Raw genomic sequence first — 19,002 nt, 5'->3', positions numbered from 1 at the left:
AACCCAATTGGAGCAGTTTGCTCATGAGCATTGGGACAAAATACCTGAAGACAGGTGCAGAGATGGTTTGATTTATTACCACTTTTTTAAGTTTCAAGTTGATTCAGCGACTACTGTGTGTTTTTCTTTCATTAACAGAGAGGGGTTCCAACAATTTTATTTACATGTGTAACTTCAGGCCATCAGTCACAGTTTACGACTCCATTATATACGTATGAAGTTTGCTTATTTGCGGTCTAACAAGTAAGATGGTTCAGTGTCTGTACTCTGTACTATGTTTGGGCAGGGAGAAAGACTTGCTGAGTTGTGGCTGGATTAAATGTAGCAAACTATTAGTGTAAGGAGAGGCTAAATGTGCAGGGTATAGGCTTGTTGGCTTTATGTACTCCACAGGGGTTTACTGTGTGACTGCTTGCTTTGCTTTTTTTTTTTTTTTTTTTTTTTTTACTGTGGAGCTCCAGCCGCCTTGCAGGGTTCTGGTTGTGCAGCATTTATATTGCTGCCAGTCTAGCTCTAATTAAGCAAGACACAAGTTCCTTTTAAACCTCCTGTGTGTTAAAAAAAAAAAAAAAAGCAACTCCCTAAGTCATCTGTGAGATGCAGGAGGAGGAGGAGGAGGATCCTAAAATATAGATGGGCTGCACGTATTTGTTGTGAAATTTACTGCAACAAAATGGTGGATCCCTCTCATGGCAACTGTTAAGTCTACATTTCTAAGCAACAGACAAAAAGCTCATAGTATTTCTTAAGTGGTTTTCCTTTAATTTTTTTTGAGCAGATCAAGCATACATGAGATATCACTCATTCATGTACGTTTCTAATGTTGTCACGTATGAATTAGTCAGTTGCTTCCATGTACTGTACATTGTGCAGAAGCTTGACCTCTTTCACCTAAAACAGAAACTAGGTCCTTCCCGTCTTTCATCCATGTAAGCCACTGTCTCGTCTCTTTTGTAATGCTCCAGTAAAAAGGCAGTTATCCTGATTGTGCAGTTATGCAGTGTGCTACGATGCATTTTGAATTATTTGCCCAAGTCATAGTTTTATCCCTCGAGCTGCGCCTCTTTGTTTCCCCTGCTTCAGATGCTGCGCCAATGTACATTTCTCCCCCTGTTATTTTTCCATCTGTAGAAGGGGACCATTCGTAAATGTGTATTTGTGTTTGTGTGTGTGTGTGTGTGTGTGTGTGTGTGTGTGTGTGTGTGTGTGTGTGTGTGTGTGTGTGTGTGTGTGTAATGATTACGAGGAAATGTTGTGTTAAAGGGCAGTGATTGCTCTCGTGGTTTTAAGGCAGACAAAGTAATGATGGCTGTTACTTTCTCAGCTAGCTTCAGTCAGTCCCCCTGAAGTGAGTTAGAGGTTGTGTGTGTGTGTGTGTGTGTGTGTGTGTGTGTGTGTGTGTGTGCGCGCGTGTGTGTGTATGTGTGCGCGTGTGTGTGCACTTTGTGTGCTGAATAGTAAGAAATGGATCTGAGAGCTGTCAGATTTACATACAGTAGCTCAGGGTATTATTAGACATCATTTTATCAGCAAAATTTCTACCTCTTCTGACATGAGCTGGAGGAAGACTGTCATCGATGCTGTTTTATTTATTTATTTGGTTTTTTAAAATTTTTTTAAGCAGAGTAAATCCAAAGATTTGACTGGATTTCAGTGAAATTCCATGGGAAGATGGTTTCTGGGGACTGGAGCAATTATGAGGCTCATCTGGTGTAGTGGTGTGGCAAATTTTGATGTTATGCCATGAAACAGGAAGCTGTTGGGTTTTTTTTAGCCACAATCCGATCTGCCAACTTCTAGTACCACACAACTAGCGGTAACAGGAAATGAGTTAGAATGTTAATTAAAAACTTAAAAACTAAAAGTATTTTGAAAACATTCAAAGATTCTTTTCAAAAGTGCCATCCAGTCACTGAGCAAACTGTCAACGATGATTTTTGCTCATTTTCCTGGGAGAAAACATGATCTTACAAAAATTACCACCCACAAACAGCCTACCATATAAAAGCACACAGAATGTGGTGTTTTTGTAAACATTGTTTTTTAAAATCATCATTTAAACTGTGATTGAAGGTTCAAAGCTTCATTATCATCCTCACAGTCATCATCATCGTCACTGTTTAACGTCATTATTCATTTAGATTTTTAATAGCATGTGATTTGTCTTTCTATGTTGTAGTAAACTTTTTAAGAGTAAATGTCAGGACTTGTTGGAGGTGGCCTGATGAGAAAAGCACCATCTCTAACCTCAAATAACAAGAGCTTTGTTTTTGGAAGCAGACCCAATGATCACAATGACGTAGCATGACACTGTGTGCAGAACATACCTCTGCAAAGCCAATCCATGCACGTATCTGTTTAGCATATATAAATATCATTGGAAGGGTGAAACAATTAGATAAAGAGATTCAGAGGTAAATGTGTAGTTTATCTCAATAATGTTTGAGTCTAAGTACAAACAGCCACATCTTAAAAGACAATGATTGGATTATCTGTTCTAGTGTTTTCTAACTTGGATATACTGAGTAAGCTGGAGACAGTTAGAGGATAATAGAACCAAAGCAATCGAGGATAAAGGATTTTATATTCATTTATGGTATTTCAGTACCATAAAGGTTTAAATCTGCCACAAGATGTTGTCTACGCTTCTATTAATTCAAATCTATTTCTATTAGTTTTCTGCATACGTCTTGAACTCTAACTGTAGGTTTAATACCTCATACCTTTCATTTATTGATTCATGTGCTTTTATTTCAGTGATTTAAGGTTTGTTCTATTGTACATTTGTATAATACAATTGTACTGTACAAATGCCAACTTTTTTCAGTTGCTCACACTTCTGTACATAGTCCAGTGATTTGAAATTGTTCTTTGGACTTAGAAATGTCTGCTTGTAAAAAATTAGAGGGCAAAGTAAAAACAGAACACTCAAAAGAAAGTACTTGAATAGAATTTGTTATTTTTTGTGTCCAACATCTTGTGACCTTAAATTAATGCTATGACTTGTTAGGCAGGTTCCAACAGGAGGGAATAGCAACCAGTGACACAGACATTCAGTGGAATCCAGTCATAAACCTGCAGGTGGGAGATTGGTGTGGGACGTTCACATCTGTAACTTTTCCACTTCCTAGTCGTGAGAACAGCACTTGTTCACACATTCATGTGCACACTCAAATATCGACACATGGTGGTTCTAATCCTGGGATGTTATCAGTGACCATCAGCATGTGAAGTCATGTGGACTGGTATGAGTCAGCAACTGAGCCTCAAATTCTGTGCAGTAGAGACACACTATTGAGAGCATGTCATCCGTTCACACCCTGAGCCACCGCTGCCTAGCAGGCAGCATTAACTCACAAACTGTTTAACTAAAAGAGAAGTAAGGATGTGTTTATAATTTCATGCATACAAAAACTTTGAAGTCAGGGCACTAATTAAAAGTCTTACGTGGTCAGAACTGTTGCTTTATCAAATTCAATGAATGGAAAGAGATGCTTCGTTTCATGCTCCAGTGAGTTTTTCTTTCAGTTTTTTCTACTTTACTACATTTCATTCTAGCACTTCTTTTAGACATGAGCCTCTGTATGGAAAGATCTTAAGTTTGATTTGCATCATTTTTTTTCAAAGACATTTCAGGTTTACTATCATACAGTTTATGATGTGACCCAGCCTGTACTAGTGCATTAGAGTGCATGCATCAACTGGTATGGCATTAATGAGAATAATGAAACAAACAAAAGGATGAAGCTACAAAGAGGCTGCTGATATGAAAGCGAGTGTTTCAAAGAAAAGGGAAGTAAATAGCATTTCCTTCTCAAGATGAAAGTGAAGTGAGGAGTGATGTAGATGTGTCGTCTGAACACTGCGGAATCGGGGTATTTTTTTCTTGGGAGCTGGACAAATTTGCTGCTTACTGATCAGTCTGTGCTGCGTGATTATTATTTTTGGTCCAATGCCTAAATTACATTACTGCTTGTTAAATCAATAGAGCCATGCTTCCATGTACACTGCTAACCACTCAGTGTCTTTTCTAACTGTCCCTGCATTTTACTTTGTCATTTAGTCTGTTTCTACAACTAGAACACATAACATGTTAAATAATCTTTGTCTTCCTCTTCTCCTTTCGGCTTTTCCCTTCAGGGGTCACCACAGCTAATCAGTTGCCTCCATCTAACCCTGTCTTCTGCATCCTCTTCTCTCACACCAACTACCTTCATGTCCTCTTTCACTACATCCATAAACCTCCTCTTTGGTCTTCCTCTAGGCCTCCTGCCTGGCAGGTCAAAACTCAGCATCCTTCTACCAATATATTCACTATCTCTCCTCTGGACATGTCCAAACCATCTCAGTCTGGCCTCTCTGACTTTATCTCCAAAACCTCTAACATGTGCTGTCCTTCTGATGTATTTTCTGATCCTATCCCTCCTGGTCACTCCCAAAAAGAACCTCAGCATCTTCATCTCTGCTACCTCCAGCTCTGTCTCCTGTCTTTTCCTCAGTGACACTGTCTCTATACCAAACAACATTGCTGGTCTCACCACAGTTTTGTAGACCTTTCCTTTCATTTTAGCTGAAACTCTTCTATCACACATCACACCTGACACTTTTCTCCACTGGTTCCATCCTGCCTGTACACGCTTCTTCACCTCTTTTCCTCACTCTCCATTGCTCTGGACTGTTGACCCCCATCAGCTTTATACCTCTGTAGTTGCACATCTCCCTTGTTCTTAAAAATGGGCACCAGCACACTTCTCCTCCATTCCTCAGGCATCTTCTCACTATCTAAGATCCTGTTGAACAACCCAGTCAGAAACTGTACTTCCACATCTCCTAGACGCTTCCATACCTGCACAGGTATATCATCAGGACTGACTGCCTTTCCAGTCTTCATCCTTGTCAATGCCCTGCTCACTTCGTTCTGACATAATTTTTGCTACTTCCTGGTCCACAACAGTCACCTCTTCTAGTCTTTGTTCTCTCTCATTCTCTCTCATTTTCCTCATTCATTAACTCTTCAAAGTACTCTTTCCATCTTCCCATCACACTACTGGCACCTGTCAATAGACTTCCATCCCTATCCTTAATCACCCTAACCTGCTGCATGTCCTTCCCATCTCTATCTCTCTGTCTTGCCAACCGGTATAGATCAGTCTCTGCCTCCTTACTGTCCAACCTAGCATACAAGTCATCATAAGCTTCTTGTTTGGCCTTTGCCTCTACCTTCACCTTACTCTGCATCTCCCTGTAGTCCTGTCTCCTCTCCTCAGTCCTCTCACTGTCCCACTGCTTCTGAGCTAACCTCTTTCTCTGTATACACTCCTGTACCTCCTCATTCCACCACCAAGTCTCCTTATCTACTTTCCTTCCAGATGACACACCAAGTACTCTTCTACCTGTGTTCCTGATCACATTAGCTGTAGTTGTCCAGTCATCTGGACGCACCTCCTGACCACCCAGAGCCTGTCTTAACTCCTTAACTCTTCTTAACTCATACAACGCTCTTCCTTTTTCAGCTTCCACCATTTCATCTTCTGCTCTGCCTTTGCCCTCTTCATCTTCCTCACCACCAGAGTCATCCTGCACACCACCATCCTATGCTGTTTGGCTACACGCTCGCCCACCACTACTTTGCAGTCACTGATCTCCCTCAGACTACACAAGATGTAGTCTACCTGCGTGCTCCTACCTCCACTCTTATAGGTCACCCTATGTTCCTGCCTCTTCTGGAAGGAATTATTCACTATAGCCGTTTCCATCCTTTTTGTGAAGTCAACTACCATCTGTCCTTCTGCGTTCCTCTTCTTGATACCAAACCTGCCCATCACCTCCTCATGACCTCTGTTTCCTGCACCAACATGTCCATTGAAGTCTGCACTGATGATAACTCTCTCACAATGATAACTCTCTCACTTCTAGGTATACTCTGCATCACTTCATCAAAGTCCAACCAGAATTTCTCCTTCTCCTCCAGCTCACATCCTACCTGTGGAGCATACCCACTGACAACATTGAACTTCACACCTTTGATTTGTAGCAGACTCATCACTCTATCTGACACTCTTTTTACCTCCAGGACATTCCTAACAAACTCCTCCTTCATGATAACCCCTACTTCATTTCTCTTCCTATTTAAACCATGATAGAACAAGTTGAACCCTGCTCCTAAACTTCTAACCTTGCTACCTTTCCACCTGGTCTCCTGGACATACAGTATGTCTACCTTCCCCTTCTGCATCATGTCAACCAACTCTCTACCTTTTCCTGTCATAGTTCCATTATTCAACGTCCCTACTCTCAGTCCTGTACTCTTGGCGTTCCTCCTCTCTCTCTTCCTATGAACACACTGTCCATCTCTCCTTCTTCGACTAACAGTAGTCCAGTTTCCACCGGCACCCTATAGGTGCACAGCACCGATGGCGGTTGGCGGCACCGATGGGTTGTTAACCAGGGCCTGCACCGATCCGGTTTGGAAGTCATAGATTTGATTTGCATATTTGATTTGGCAAAAGTTTTACTTCGGATGTCCTTCCTGACACAACCCTCTGTATTTATTCAGGCTTGGGACCGGCACAATAAGACACTGGCTTTTGCCCTCTTGCGGCTACATTATGACATGTTAAATAATGTTTTTATAATATATGCATTCTGAATCCTTATACTATATTTACACTGCACCAGCACTGAAGTCATGGCCTGTAGAAGCCAATGTTTGTATGACATACAGTAACCAATTGTTGTTGCTGGAGAACATTTTAACAAACTGAAATAAGTGAGCACTGACTCTCTGCCCATTAATGGTACAGGACAGTTTTTATACAGCTCCAGGAGATAGTTGCTCTGCTTATGAAAGTCAATAGGATGTATTGTGTTCAGGTACAGTGGCATAAAATGTGTGAGAGAGTGTATGTAAAGTATGTCTGGCTGCTTGTTAGCCTTTAAAAGACCAGGTGTAAACATGATGAAGTCAGGTGAGTCTGATAATGAGTCTGGAGTGTAAAGTATAGACCCCAGCTACTCCTCCTGTAATCCTACCTAGCTCTCATTATACAGTAGATGCACTAATCCACAGAACTAACGTTATAAACTGACAGTTTATAACACACCTTTTCCTCTCTGTGTCTTGTACAGAGAGTGCTAATCTAGGTCAGCGGGTACAAGCTTCTATCTACTATTCAAGGCAAAATGCAAGTGGGGTGGAAGAGGAGGCAGTGGGATGTAAGGACCCAGCAGAGGAAATGGATAGTGGAGAGGGAGGAGATTAAGGGTGCAGGAAGGCCATTGATTGGTCAGCAACCTGTAGCGTTGGTCTGATGAATGTTTTATAAGTATGACTTCTGTGTTTGTAGGTTGGACTTATCTTTCCTCTGCCATGTGTGTGGGATAATGTTAGAGATGTGAGTCAGAGGGGGCTGTACTGTTGAGATAACCCAGTGCATTTGGTGTGTTGTTTTACCAACATAATTACCAACAATCAGCTAACGTCATTTTAGATTTAGAGGATGTGACAACATTTAATGTCTTGTTAGATTTATGTCGCTGTGGTTGCAGTTCTGCTGCGATGTAGAGTAGAAGCTGACATGTTTATAGACTTCTATAGACTTCAAGTTTATTCAACTTTCAATGCATAAGGTTGTAATGAATCAATCTTTGATGTAAATTATTTAAATGCAAGATTAATTGCGGTTTTGTTTTGTTTTTCATTTAAGCAGCTGTAGACAAGACAGTCGTGATTGTTTCACTAGATGGATGTTTTTTTCATTGGTTACGTTTTTGCAGTGTTATAAGTCACATTCTGCACATGAAACTGGTAACTTGCAAAATCAAGATAAAGATGTTGTGATTCTATTTGCTTGCTGAACATTATCTTCTCATTATTCCTTCCTTCCTGTCTTTCCTGTTGTTCTTTATCTTTCCCTCTCTAACAAAATACACTGTCACATGGAAGCCCTCTGCTATTTAAAACTAAGGCATCTCTGCTGCATGTGTGTGGCTTTTTGAGAATTTCATAGTCGTACTTGAAGTAGGATGAAGTAATAACCACTGACTGTGAACTGCATATGTGGTCACTTTTCATGTTCTGTCACGTTTCTATCTCCATAAATACAGCATATGCAGGGGTGAGTTTGGGTCGTTTACCTTAATACAGATCTTACCATAGTAGATTTCATTGGAATGTAAATAGAATGCAGGAATTGCCTCCTCAAGTCCTTAACCCACATCTTTACATCTCACCCTTAACCATTTTCCCCTAACGCTGCTCAGGAGCGATGGCTTCCTTTCAGACTATAAATAATGAAATATTAACTCAAGGGTTTAACATGCTTGTGTAGATAATGAGGTAGAAAGGAGGAGGCTTTCAAAGAATAGAGTGCCTTCAATTGACAAAACCACCAACAGGAAGTACTGAGAGTTTAATGGTTGGGAACTGTAGACTGAGGGTTATTTTTTATGAACCATCAGTCAACTGGTTTTAATTGGTTATTTAAGGAAGTCATCATTAATGATAATGTATTATATGGTTTTAATGTTTTTCGGTTTTTTTGTTGAAGAATGATGTTTGTTCTTGACATCTCAGAATTCTTTTGAAATTTTGTGATTTTTTTCTTACAAATATCTTAATATTATTGAGCAACATGTTAAATCAATACACATTAAGGATTGCCACAGAGGTCAGTCAATGAGTTCCAGCCAGTCCACCCAATTGTTTTACTGTTTAACTCACACTTAGATTAAGATGCTTAAAATGCAAAATCTTAATATTTTACTTGCATACAAAATTATCATGTTCTTTTCTTATGTAAGGTCAATGTAAAGGGCTACGTCAATGGAAAGTTCACATCATGCTGAGTTAAGGTCAATGAATTTCATAAGTCAGTGGAATTTCATGAGATTTATTTAAAACGTGGGTAAATTTTTGTACATAAATGCAAAGGAATTAAAATCATACATTCAGTCTCCTGCAATAACTCACATTCCTTTTATTCACACAGACTTGATATTAATGTGGATCAGACCAAACCAACAACTCTAATTTAAATTACAGAGGTCAAATAAAAATAGTCTGACTTCCTACTTGAAGTTGAAGTTGGCTTTTTTCCCAGATGCCATTTTGTTGTGGTCACATAGTCTTTAATGTCATCTTTTCCAACATGAATTTCTGCACAATGTCTTAACTGTTCCAATTTATAGGAATGTGCAGTCTCTGCCTGCGGCTCACTGGGCATCAGCAGCTGACCATCACCCACCCACACACACACACAAACACACACTCTGCCAGATGCTAACATGAAGTCACAGTTCACCCTGCAGTGGTGTCAGTCATTCTCTTTATGTCTGCCTGTTATTGAAATAGCAATTCTGTGAAAAGACTCACCTCAGTTTTTAAAGAGGAAGCATTAGTTTCTTAAGTCTGGATGTGGATGGTGTCTGAATACAGATGCCTCTGGAGCTGAAATTAATACCATATGGCCTAATCTTCATTTGCAAGATAGTGTTGACAGGCCTTATTCTTTATCAGAGCAAAGATACTGTTCTACAGTAGAGTTGAGAAACTGGCTTTATCTCCTTGTGTCGAAGTGGTGCATGGTGAAACACTAGTGTGTTATTTTAAAACTACAAGAAATATAAACATCATATGCACAGTTTGTTTTATACAAAATTCCTTCATGCTGTTTTATTTTTTTCTTTTCAGTTCACCATAAAGGTTATTGTTTCTGTTGTGTCACTGTTTCTTTTTCATGCTAGAAACCTGAAAAATTATTTTAAATGGATAAAATGCTGCCTTTTCCGACCTTTTCAATTCTGATCATAAGATTTGGCTTTATGAGATCAGATCAGATCATGTGGTAAACTGCAGGGGGAAAAAAAGCATCACTGAACAAAATCGGTATTATAAAACCTGAAAGATCCTTGACCTAAAAAAATACTCATCATACCAAAAAATCAGAAGGTATTATGCAAAGACACTGTCATTGCACAAGGTGGAGTACACAGACAAATCATCTCGAAATTCAGTTTGACTGTGAATCATTTTAATGGATCTACTTTATTAAAATGAATATAAAGGTACAAATATAAAGACCAATTTAGGTGATTTTTGTGTGTTGGGAACATATAATGTCACACTTTAAGTAGAATACTTCTCTTGGGTGTAGGGATTATGTACTGTGGTGTTATGAATTGTTTAATTGTAAACTGTGGTTGCAGTTGAGTAATGTCCGTTTGCTAGGATAGTTGGTTTGGACTAACCATAGAAAGGCCCTGACCTGTGGTATTTTTGGGAGACTTGTCTCAGATGGTGAAGAGGGAGGATGTGCTGCAAAGAACACTTTTTGGTTTTTGAAACTTGTGAGTAAAAAAGTAAAAAAGCATCATTTGCAATATTTTGTTTGTCAGTTTCTGTCCACATAACCCTCATCTAAGGAACACATTTACAATTTCAACCTCTGCCTATCATCATGAACTGTGGTGAAAAGCAATAGGCACGTAGAAGCAGCCTAAATGTGGTGGTGTCAGGAGTCTAGTGGAGGTAATGTGATAATATTTCAGGCACTACTGACTGGAGGACTGGAGTACCCAGAACAAAGTGGAGACAATAAATATTCTATATATACAAGCAAACTCTTATGGAGGAGTTGGAGGGTGCTGCTGGGGAAAACAATGTGTCAGCTCATCTAACCGAACTGTTCAACTGGGATGAGTGGTTGAAAATAGATGAACCACGTTGGTCAGCCATTCACTGAAATGTAAAAGCACAAGCTGAACACATCCACACAGCTGCATGCACGCCCAGCTGCATGCATATAAACAGCTGCACACATGTACAGAGCTGCATGCATACAAACGGTTGCATGCACACACATTTGCACACACACAGCTGCATGTACACACACAGTGACACATATGACTGCATTCTTCCTCAGACAGTGACACACACATTTCTGTCCTCAGGACTGCAGAGATCTAATTTAGATAACTCCTCTGATCTCTCAGTACCTCACAGAGTCGCCATTTCCTGCTATATTCATCCATTATGTTACCACATGAAAAGATAGCACCAACTTTAGCTGATCCTTTCACTTGATAGAGAGGGAACAGTGAGAGACTTGATGGCAGTGTCTGAATCGGATATCCTTCCCTTCACAAATTCTGTGTCTTGTGCAGTTAGCATTACACTTCCAAAGAATAACAGCCTGCACTTGGTGCTAAAATGCTAAACATGAATTATAATATTTTTATCTCCTCCACATGCATTTGTCTTGTGACAGTTATGATGTATCCACCCATTAACTACATGCTGGGTGCCGCAGTGGTGCATTTAAAGAGTGGGGGTACTTAGCATAACCAAATCACTGTCATCTGCTTTAGTTCTAGTGGTCTATTTCTCTATTTAGTCTGCAGCTGTCCTGCAGTTGTACTGTATTACCCTTTTACATGTGTGTTTGGCAGAAAGAGAGCAAGAGACCTCTTCTGAGAGAAAAACAGAGAGAGAGAGAGAGAGAGAGAGACTGCCTGCCTTGATAAGACCCTTGAAGGTGGCATGTGTATTTTTATCCAGCAGTGCTTGTGGAGGGGTGTGTCTGTTGCTCAGGTCTTTAACCATCAAACATTCTCTCACTTCCCTTCGGACTGAAGCAGCTTTGTAGGCAGGAAGGAAGTGGGGAACCTCCACATATTTCTTGCAGTAAATATTAAGTAAATTATTTATTTTTTGTTAGTGATGAGAGATATATATATCCTGAAATGTGGATCTATCTGCTCCTTTGATCCAACATGAATATTGTGTTTAAATCTATCTTTACTTATTTGATATTGAGGAAACACAAAACATTTATGGTGGTGCAGTGGGTAGCACTGTCACCTCCCAGCAAAAAGGTTCTGTGTTCAACTCCTTTGTATGCTCTGCTCTGTTCTACGGCTTCCTTCCACCTCCAAAAACATCCATTTTATGTGTGTGTGTGTGAGTGGTTGTGTATCCTTCATGTGGTTCTGCAATGCACTGGCAACGTGTCCGAGGTGTACCCCGCCTCTTGCCTGTAATCCGCTGGGATAGGTTCCAGCACACCCGTGAAAAGTGTTAGTAGACGACATGATTACAGTTGTCTCGTCCACACAAAAATGGATAGATGGATGGATGACACTTAAAGTTAAGACTGAGGAAAAAATTTACTTGGTTGAAAAAATAAACTTGAAACAAAAAATAATTTCATGAAATTATGAAGAATTTTTTTTTCAAATTTTGGACTAACATTGGAACATTTGGTGGATTTTTGTTTTTAGAAAGTTGTTGACTGTATTTTGATTGGTTATATTTCACATAATATCAGCTGATAAATGTTATGATGTGTTACACAGTAGTGCTACATATAATTGCCCATTGACACTCTTCTCCGTGTCTTTCTGTTAGAAAAAGTATGTCCGACATAATCCTGCCAGTCTAGCACTGCTGGTGTGTGTTTGCCCTTAGCACAGGGCCTGTTTCTGGATGAATGTTCCTTTAGCATTGGCAAACGTACAAACTCTGTCATAGCAGCTGAATGAACCAGCTGCTTGCTTCTCTTTTCTCCTCCTTCACACGATCTGCCTTCTTCTGTGAAAGGCTGCAGTAGGGCGCCTGGCAGTGTGGCACTTGACACCAAAGTTGGTGTCAACATGCGCTGGCAATAGCTGGGCAGTGTTGTGTGTGTGTGTGTGTGTGTGTGTGTGTGTGTGTGTGTTTGTGTGTTTGTGTGTGTGACAGGACAGGACAAAAGTATTGTCCTGTGGACTGTAGAAACACAGAGGACACTCAAACCCACTGACGTTTCAGTGGAACTGTTGACAAACAGACGAGTGGGAGGAAGACGGTGAAGGTCACACGGTGCTCAGTTTGGGAAGCGGCTGGTGAAGCCGTGTTAGAGGAACAATGCAAGTGAAATGGGATGGGTCTGGGCTTAAGCTGTTTGACTGTGCCTTGGTCCGGGCTGCTGGCGTAGGCACTTTTTTGTGCCCTGTGAGTCTCACATCAGGAGTTATCAGAGCATACAGGCGGGGAGAGTCAGAATCATCAGGCTGGCAGTGGTAGCAGTCGGTCGCTTGGGGCATACAGAGGGTTCTGGATCTGACCTGATTTGTCAATTTGATAACTTCATGAAGTGTCGTTCTGCCAGGGATTCATTGGATTATAATTCAACAATCATGGTCCAGACAAGGGGATCATTATTTTATGACTGAAAACTGAGTTTTGTAATAGATTCATGAGGAGGGTGATTTCACAACAAAGCATCTGATGAGGTTCTGATTATCTTGGGCTCATGTCCTATCCACAATACTTTGACCGGTTGAAAGAAACTCTCAATATTTTGCCAGGTAAGAGCAATATTTATAGAGTATATGGAAGAGCACCAAGATGACCTAAAGTCATTATCAGTGCAATAGTTTCACATGTTCTACCTCCCTGATCATCACAACTCTTTAAATTTCTGATTCAATATTTGAATGATTTGAATTAACATTACTGTGAATGATAAAAAAAACATCTTCCTTTACCAATAGGTTTACTGCTCTTCAAATACAACCATGGTCGATGGAGTGTAAAATAAATGTCTGTGTAAACAGTCCTTGAGCCCATTATATCATCTGAATGAAACAGGTCTGTCTGAACATGTGAAGACAAATGGGCCAGAACCGAACAGCACAAAATAAAACAGGCCAAAGAGGCAAAGGATAACAGAAGCAAGACAGCATTGACAACTACAAAGGGGCAGATTTCCTTCCTCATACCAAATAAAGATGAATTGAAGGCTGGAAAACCATCATGATTTCGTGAGCAAAAACACACTATGAGGTTCTGGGTAACATGGTTCTGAGCACGTGATGCGTCTGGGATCTCCACCCTTACCCTGTATTGGCAAATGAAACAGAACATCACCCCACCCTCAAATTGTTTATCAGAAAGAAATTATGTCCTCAGGTTGAATGATAAATTATGTATGAAATGTATTTGCATATTCCTGCGGGAGTCTGATCTGCATCTCATTTCCAGTTTATAATTTCAAATTACAATCTAGGATGCAGAATCAATGTGGTGTTTAGAAAATGAGCGCATCATGCTGCTGCACTTAGTGTGTGTGCTTGTGTGTATGTGTGTGTGTGTGTGTGTGTGTGTGTGTTTGTTTGTGTGTGTTTGTGTGTGTGTGTGTGTGTGTGTGTGTGTGTGTGTATGCATTTGTGTATAGGTTTTTTTTAAGCACAAAATAGGAAATGCCTGTGGAGTCTTATTATTCAGTGACAGATGGTTTGGAGACAAATCAGCCTGGACATCAAGATCTCTGCCCTGAGACTAGATGCCTCTTTATATGTGCGTCATGTATGTGTTGATATATACAGTATATGTGTGATAAATCATGTTTATGCTTGGCTGAGCATCTGTTTTGTGTTTGCTGTAGATTTTTCTTGAAAAATTTAAGGTCACAATGCCGAGCTTTTGAACATTTAACATGAAAATGGGGGCACCTGACCATAACCCCTGGGCTACAGTATTGTTAGTGTCTGTGTTTTGTCCATCGATGTAAGAAATACTACATGTACAATAGCCAAATATGTGAAGTAAGATCAGGATTCTGATAAGATGGACTCATTTGGCTGTCAAAATCCCCATTTAACCCATAGTTTTTTTGAGCACATGCGGTTTAAATAATGCGTCTTCTAGCAACAACATTGTAGTTAACATATTTTTCACTGGTATGTTCATTAAAGGTACATATTCATGCAGCAGAATGATATCTTCAAGCCTCCACTGACTCCTTTGAGGTGTTGTTTATGGGCGAACACAGTCATAGGCCTCACCTACACCTAGATGAATAGCTTCATACCTACTGTATATTACCAGCTGTAGTTTCTCATCAGACTGACATTGTTTGGCAGAGAAACCTTGCAAGCATTAGTTGGAACCCTCACAATCTGCTCATAAATTACAGCTCAAGTGGTGCTCATGCGGCAGCCAAGAGACGTGGAGCACTAAGTACTTCCTCTGCTCCTGCATGGAGGCCGTTCTCAAAGGCCTCTGCACTCCAACTACATCTCAATCCAACCTGCTTCTGCTGCTGTCAGAGCGCAGCTGGTGTGTATGTGTGTGAGTGTGGGTGTGTGTATGTGTGTGTGCACGTGTTGTTGCGTCTCTGAACAGTTGAGCTTGGCCTAGTCCTACTAGTCTTTTTAATCTCATTCCCAACACGTAGCATCTAGGTCAGGGGGATCTATCCCCTCTGTGAATGCTTACAGACCACAGAGAGAGTGAGAGATGGGGACCTCACAACGGTTTTATCCGTCACCAATTTAAGTTTGATACTAGCTCCTCTTAACAAGCTCAACTTAAACTGACAATTGAGATTGCATGTCGAATTCTGTTTTGTCCTTGCAGATTTAGATTGGTGTATTTTATTAGTAGATGATTCAGAGCAAGACTGTGATCAAGCCCTGCTTACTCACCGTAACGTTTTGCTGGGGTGACAGCAGGAGACACCTATGTCCGTGTTTACAAATTATTTGAGGAATGCCGTCTGTCAGGTGATGATTTCAGCTTCATCCTTGTCATTATCTGTGCTGACTTAATCCTGGGAGTATGATTTCTCCTCAGCACAGTGCCTGAATGGCAGTATTTCATTTTGCCTAAGCCATGCATGTTCTGAAAATAGTAACAAGGCAAGAAATCTTGGGTCGATTCATGGAGGTTTAACTGGACACCTGCCAAAAATAGAAAGGCCTGCTGAGATGTCGGTATTACATAAGGGAATTTTAGTTCAGAGCAAAAAGTACAAGATGAAGAATTTTTAGGCATTTGCTTTTAATGTGTATTTAAGGCACATGTGTCAAACTCAAGGCCCGGGGACCAAACGTGGCCCGCCACATCATTTTATGTTTCCCGCAAGAGCATTAAAGGTCAGAGTGTCTAAAAATAAATAGGTCAAAGTGTGCTTTGACCAAAAACTACATTTCCCACAATGCAGTAATCAAGCATTAAAGTTAATGCCATAACTTTTGTTTGATTTCATAACCTGACAATCGGTACAATTGTTTAAATATATGGAAATGTTCAGGGGACACCTTCAGGTAATAATAATATAATAATCTGGTGTGTCATAATTGTGCTGCCGTATGCATCACAAAAGCTCAAACGCCATCTCACTTTTCTTCCCGTCTCTACATTATAATCTTTTTCTCTCTGTTCTGTATCTGTTCATCTCTTCTCCACCAGCTCTCGCTCAATCCCCATCCCATCCCCCTCACCTTCCGCTCTATCTCCTGACAATCTACTGGATCTCTTTATCATTCTTGTTTGAGGCTACTAATTTGTTCTGTCTGTAGAGGAAATGATTGAGAACGATCTCCATGCTTAAATGTCGTTCTTGTCAGCTCTGTAATGCTGCACTTAGCGTCTCTTTGGTGACCTCGGCCTTTGCATTTCCTCAGGATACTGCTGTTATTTTTCATGTTTGAATGTGGAACCGATTTCTCTCAATCCACCCTCACAAAGAAGTGGAAATTGATTAACTGGTAAAGCTACACTGTTAACCGCACCTTCGCCATGGGAGAATTGAAACCTTGACAGCAACAATAACCGCCTTAGCTCCCTGCCAGCTGCACAGGGTTATGCAGTTCTCTCCACAGCTAGTGATATCTGGTACAGTTGTAAAATTTCATTTGAACAAGGACATTTGCTTTTATCCAGACATTTCTAGATATTAAACTTGTTTTCAAATTCTGCAAAACACACATGTTGCATGCATCTATTTTATGTAAATGAATGGCTATTTGTTATGAACTAGCATAAAAACATCTATGCAGAAGTGACAACGAAAAGAGGAGAAATAAATTAAGAATGGAAGAGGAAGAAGGATAAGTTTGTTTTCCTGTGGGGACAATGCCTCCCACAAGAGAACTACACAACAGACTCCATTCACAGCAACACCAACAACATCGTGGCATTTTGTTCCTATGACTGCATGTTATGCATCCCGCCCAAACCACCAATACCACAGTGGGATTTCCACACACTTCTTATTAGTAGTGGAACAAAACTGCAAACCAGAGAATCTGCCTTGTATGATGTTCCTCTGTGGATGGTATCTAAACCACTGTTGTGTCGTACGTGAAAAAACCCCCAAAACAAAACAAAACAAAACCACAATCCTAACTTAACATAATTTTCTTCTTTTTCTCTTCTCTTCTTCTTGCATCATTCCCCCCCCTGTTGTTCATGTTACATAACCAGAGACATCTTTCGAGCATGTTTGGACGTTTTTACTTGTTCTTTTCTTGTTTGCATCCTCCAGCATTGTGAGGCTGAGTTTAGCATTCTGCACAGCAGCCGAGGACAACACAACGAAAAATACCAGTTAACACAACTGGAACTTACAGCAGATTCCTCTCACTTGTTTGGGATTTTTGGTTTATGCAGCCTGACAATCAAAAACTTATTTAATTCTATGATGACTAAAACAGTGGTAATCAGTTAAGTGCCAGTTCAGCCTGTTTTTAATTAAATGTGACATGGTTTGCTTCTGTACATAATTGCAAATTCCTCTACAAATTTTGCTTTCCACATTGTCTATTACGGTGCACCAACTGCAAAGCTCAGTGTCGCGCTGAAAGCGTAATGAGACAAACTGCAGACGCCGACGTGTTTAAAGATCACGTGGCAAAGTGATTTCAAACGTATTCATCCAATAGTCCATGTCATCGAAAAGAAACACTAATCATTTTCGTATCTGCGTTTTCTGTAGCTGTAATGTTAAACTTCCGTCTTTCCTCTTTGATTTCCCAGGTTTGCCAGGGTTTTCCAGCATGTTTGGGAAGAAGAAGAAACGGCTGGAGATCTCAGCTCCATCTAATTTTGAGCACCGGGTCCATACGGGCTTTGACCCGCGGGAGCAGAAATTCACAGGCCTGCCTCAGCAATGGCAGAGCCTCTTGGCGGACACCGCCAATCGGCCCAAGCCCATGGTGGACCCCTCCTACATCACCCCAATCCAGCTGGCACCAATGAAGGTAGAGTAGGAATGGACAGACTGCATCAAGCGGGGGCCAAACCATTTTCTCCCTTCACTATTTCTCATTCAACTGCTTCTACACTCACCCCTCTCCAACTCCCTCTGTCTGTATGGAGTGACATTCTATTCAATACTGTTTTCCCGTCACTGTCTAAAAGTCATTTCTGCTACTTTTACAACTTTGCCTTGTCATTCTATACAACACAATACAGTACATAGAAATATAATAGTCAAGTTTTTGTCCATTGCATTTCTGTAAGCTTGCATTAAGCAATTCTAATTTTTGAAAGACTAAACCCAAAATATCTGCCTTGTCATGCATGGTCCTCATGATGCACTTCAGGTCTTCAGCTGATACAGAGTTACTGCTGCCGGCCACTTGGGTGCAATTAGAAACTGGCCTGATGTTTGACATTGTCAGGCTTCTTTTGCAAGAGCTTGTTCAAAACTGTAAAACCACCATTCCAAGAACAGGGCAGATGTTTGGCCTCTCATCGGTAGAAGAATTGCTTAACGCAGCTTAAAAGCGGCTCCTTATTTAACTTCTCCATTAGATAATGTCATCTCAGAAACCCTGATGCATTCTGATGTTTCTTTTGAATTCGCCTCTGTGATTTCTCCTTCTTCTGTCTCTCGTGACTGTGATTGTGTGTCTCCTCTTGTCTCGAAACCTTCTGAGTGTCTCCTTTGATGTGTTGTTGTTCATCAGTTCTTCTCAACATATCACACTGACATGTTTAATCAACTGTAAAAGGGGGCTGCAGCTAATTATAGTCATTTACAAACACCAAGAATGCTCTTTAATATTCCCATGCACCTTCGTCTGGGTTATAAGCAGAATATATTTAGCAGAACATTTTCTTTGTAGTTTTTCAAGCCCCCTCTCTCGCATACCAGAGGTCTAAAATTTGTCCTCATGGCTCTCAATAGGGGCAGTTCTCAAAATGTGCTGTCTGTTTTCTCTTCCGTTGTA

At 40.5% G+C, this 19,002-nt stretch overlaps 1 protein-coding gene across 3 annotated transcripts in view; it reads left to right on the top strand.

Annotated features, from left to right (window-relative positions):
- pak5 (p21 protein (Cdc42/Rac)-activated kinase 5) overlaps positions 1-19,002 on the top strand; it is a 54,838-nt gene that overhangs the window by 7,611 nt on the left and 28,225 nt on the right. The window contains exons 1-2 of one of the 3 annotated variants that reach the window (XM_068343091.1): positions 12,953-13,347; positions 17,804-18,027. In XM_068343091.1, the coding sequence (XP_068199192.1) occupies positions 13,293-13,347; positions 17,804-18,027 (279 nt within the window). In that variant the 5' untranslated portion in view covers positions 12,953-13,292. Of the gene's footprint in view, positions 1-12,952; positions 13,348-17,803; positions 18,028-19,002 lie in introns of those variants that run through there. The other 2 variants (XM_068343092.1, XM_068343093.1) reach the window with 2 other exon arrangements.

The sequence above is a fragment of the Antennarius striatus genome, chromosome 19, assembly GCF_040054535.1.
Source record: "Antennarius striatus isolate MH-2024 chromosome 19, ASM4005453v1, whole genome shotgun sequence".
Classification (NCBI taxonomy): Eukaryota; Metazoa; Chordata; class Actinopteri; order Lophiiformes; family Antennariidae; genus Antennarius; species Antennarius striatus.
Note: the sequence above shows the minus strand (reverse complement) of the source record. Positions and strands in the feature narration are given on the sequence as shown.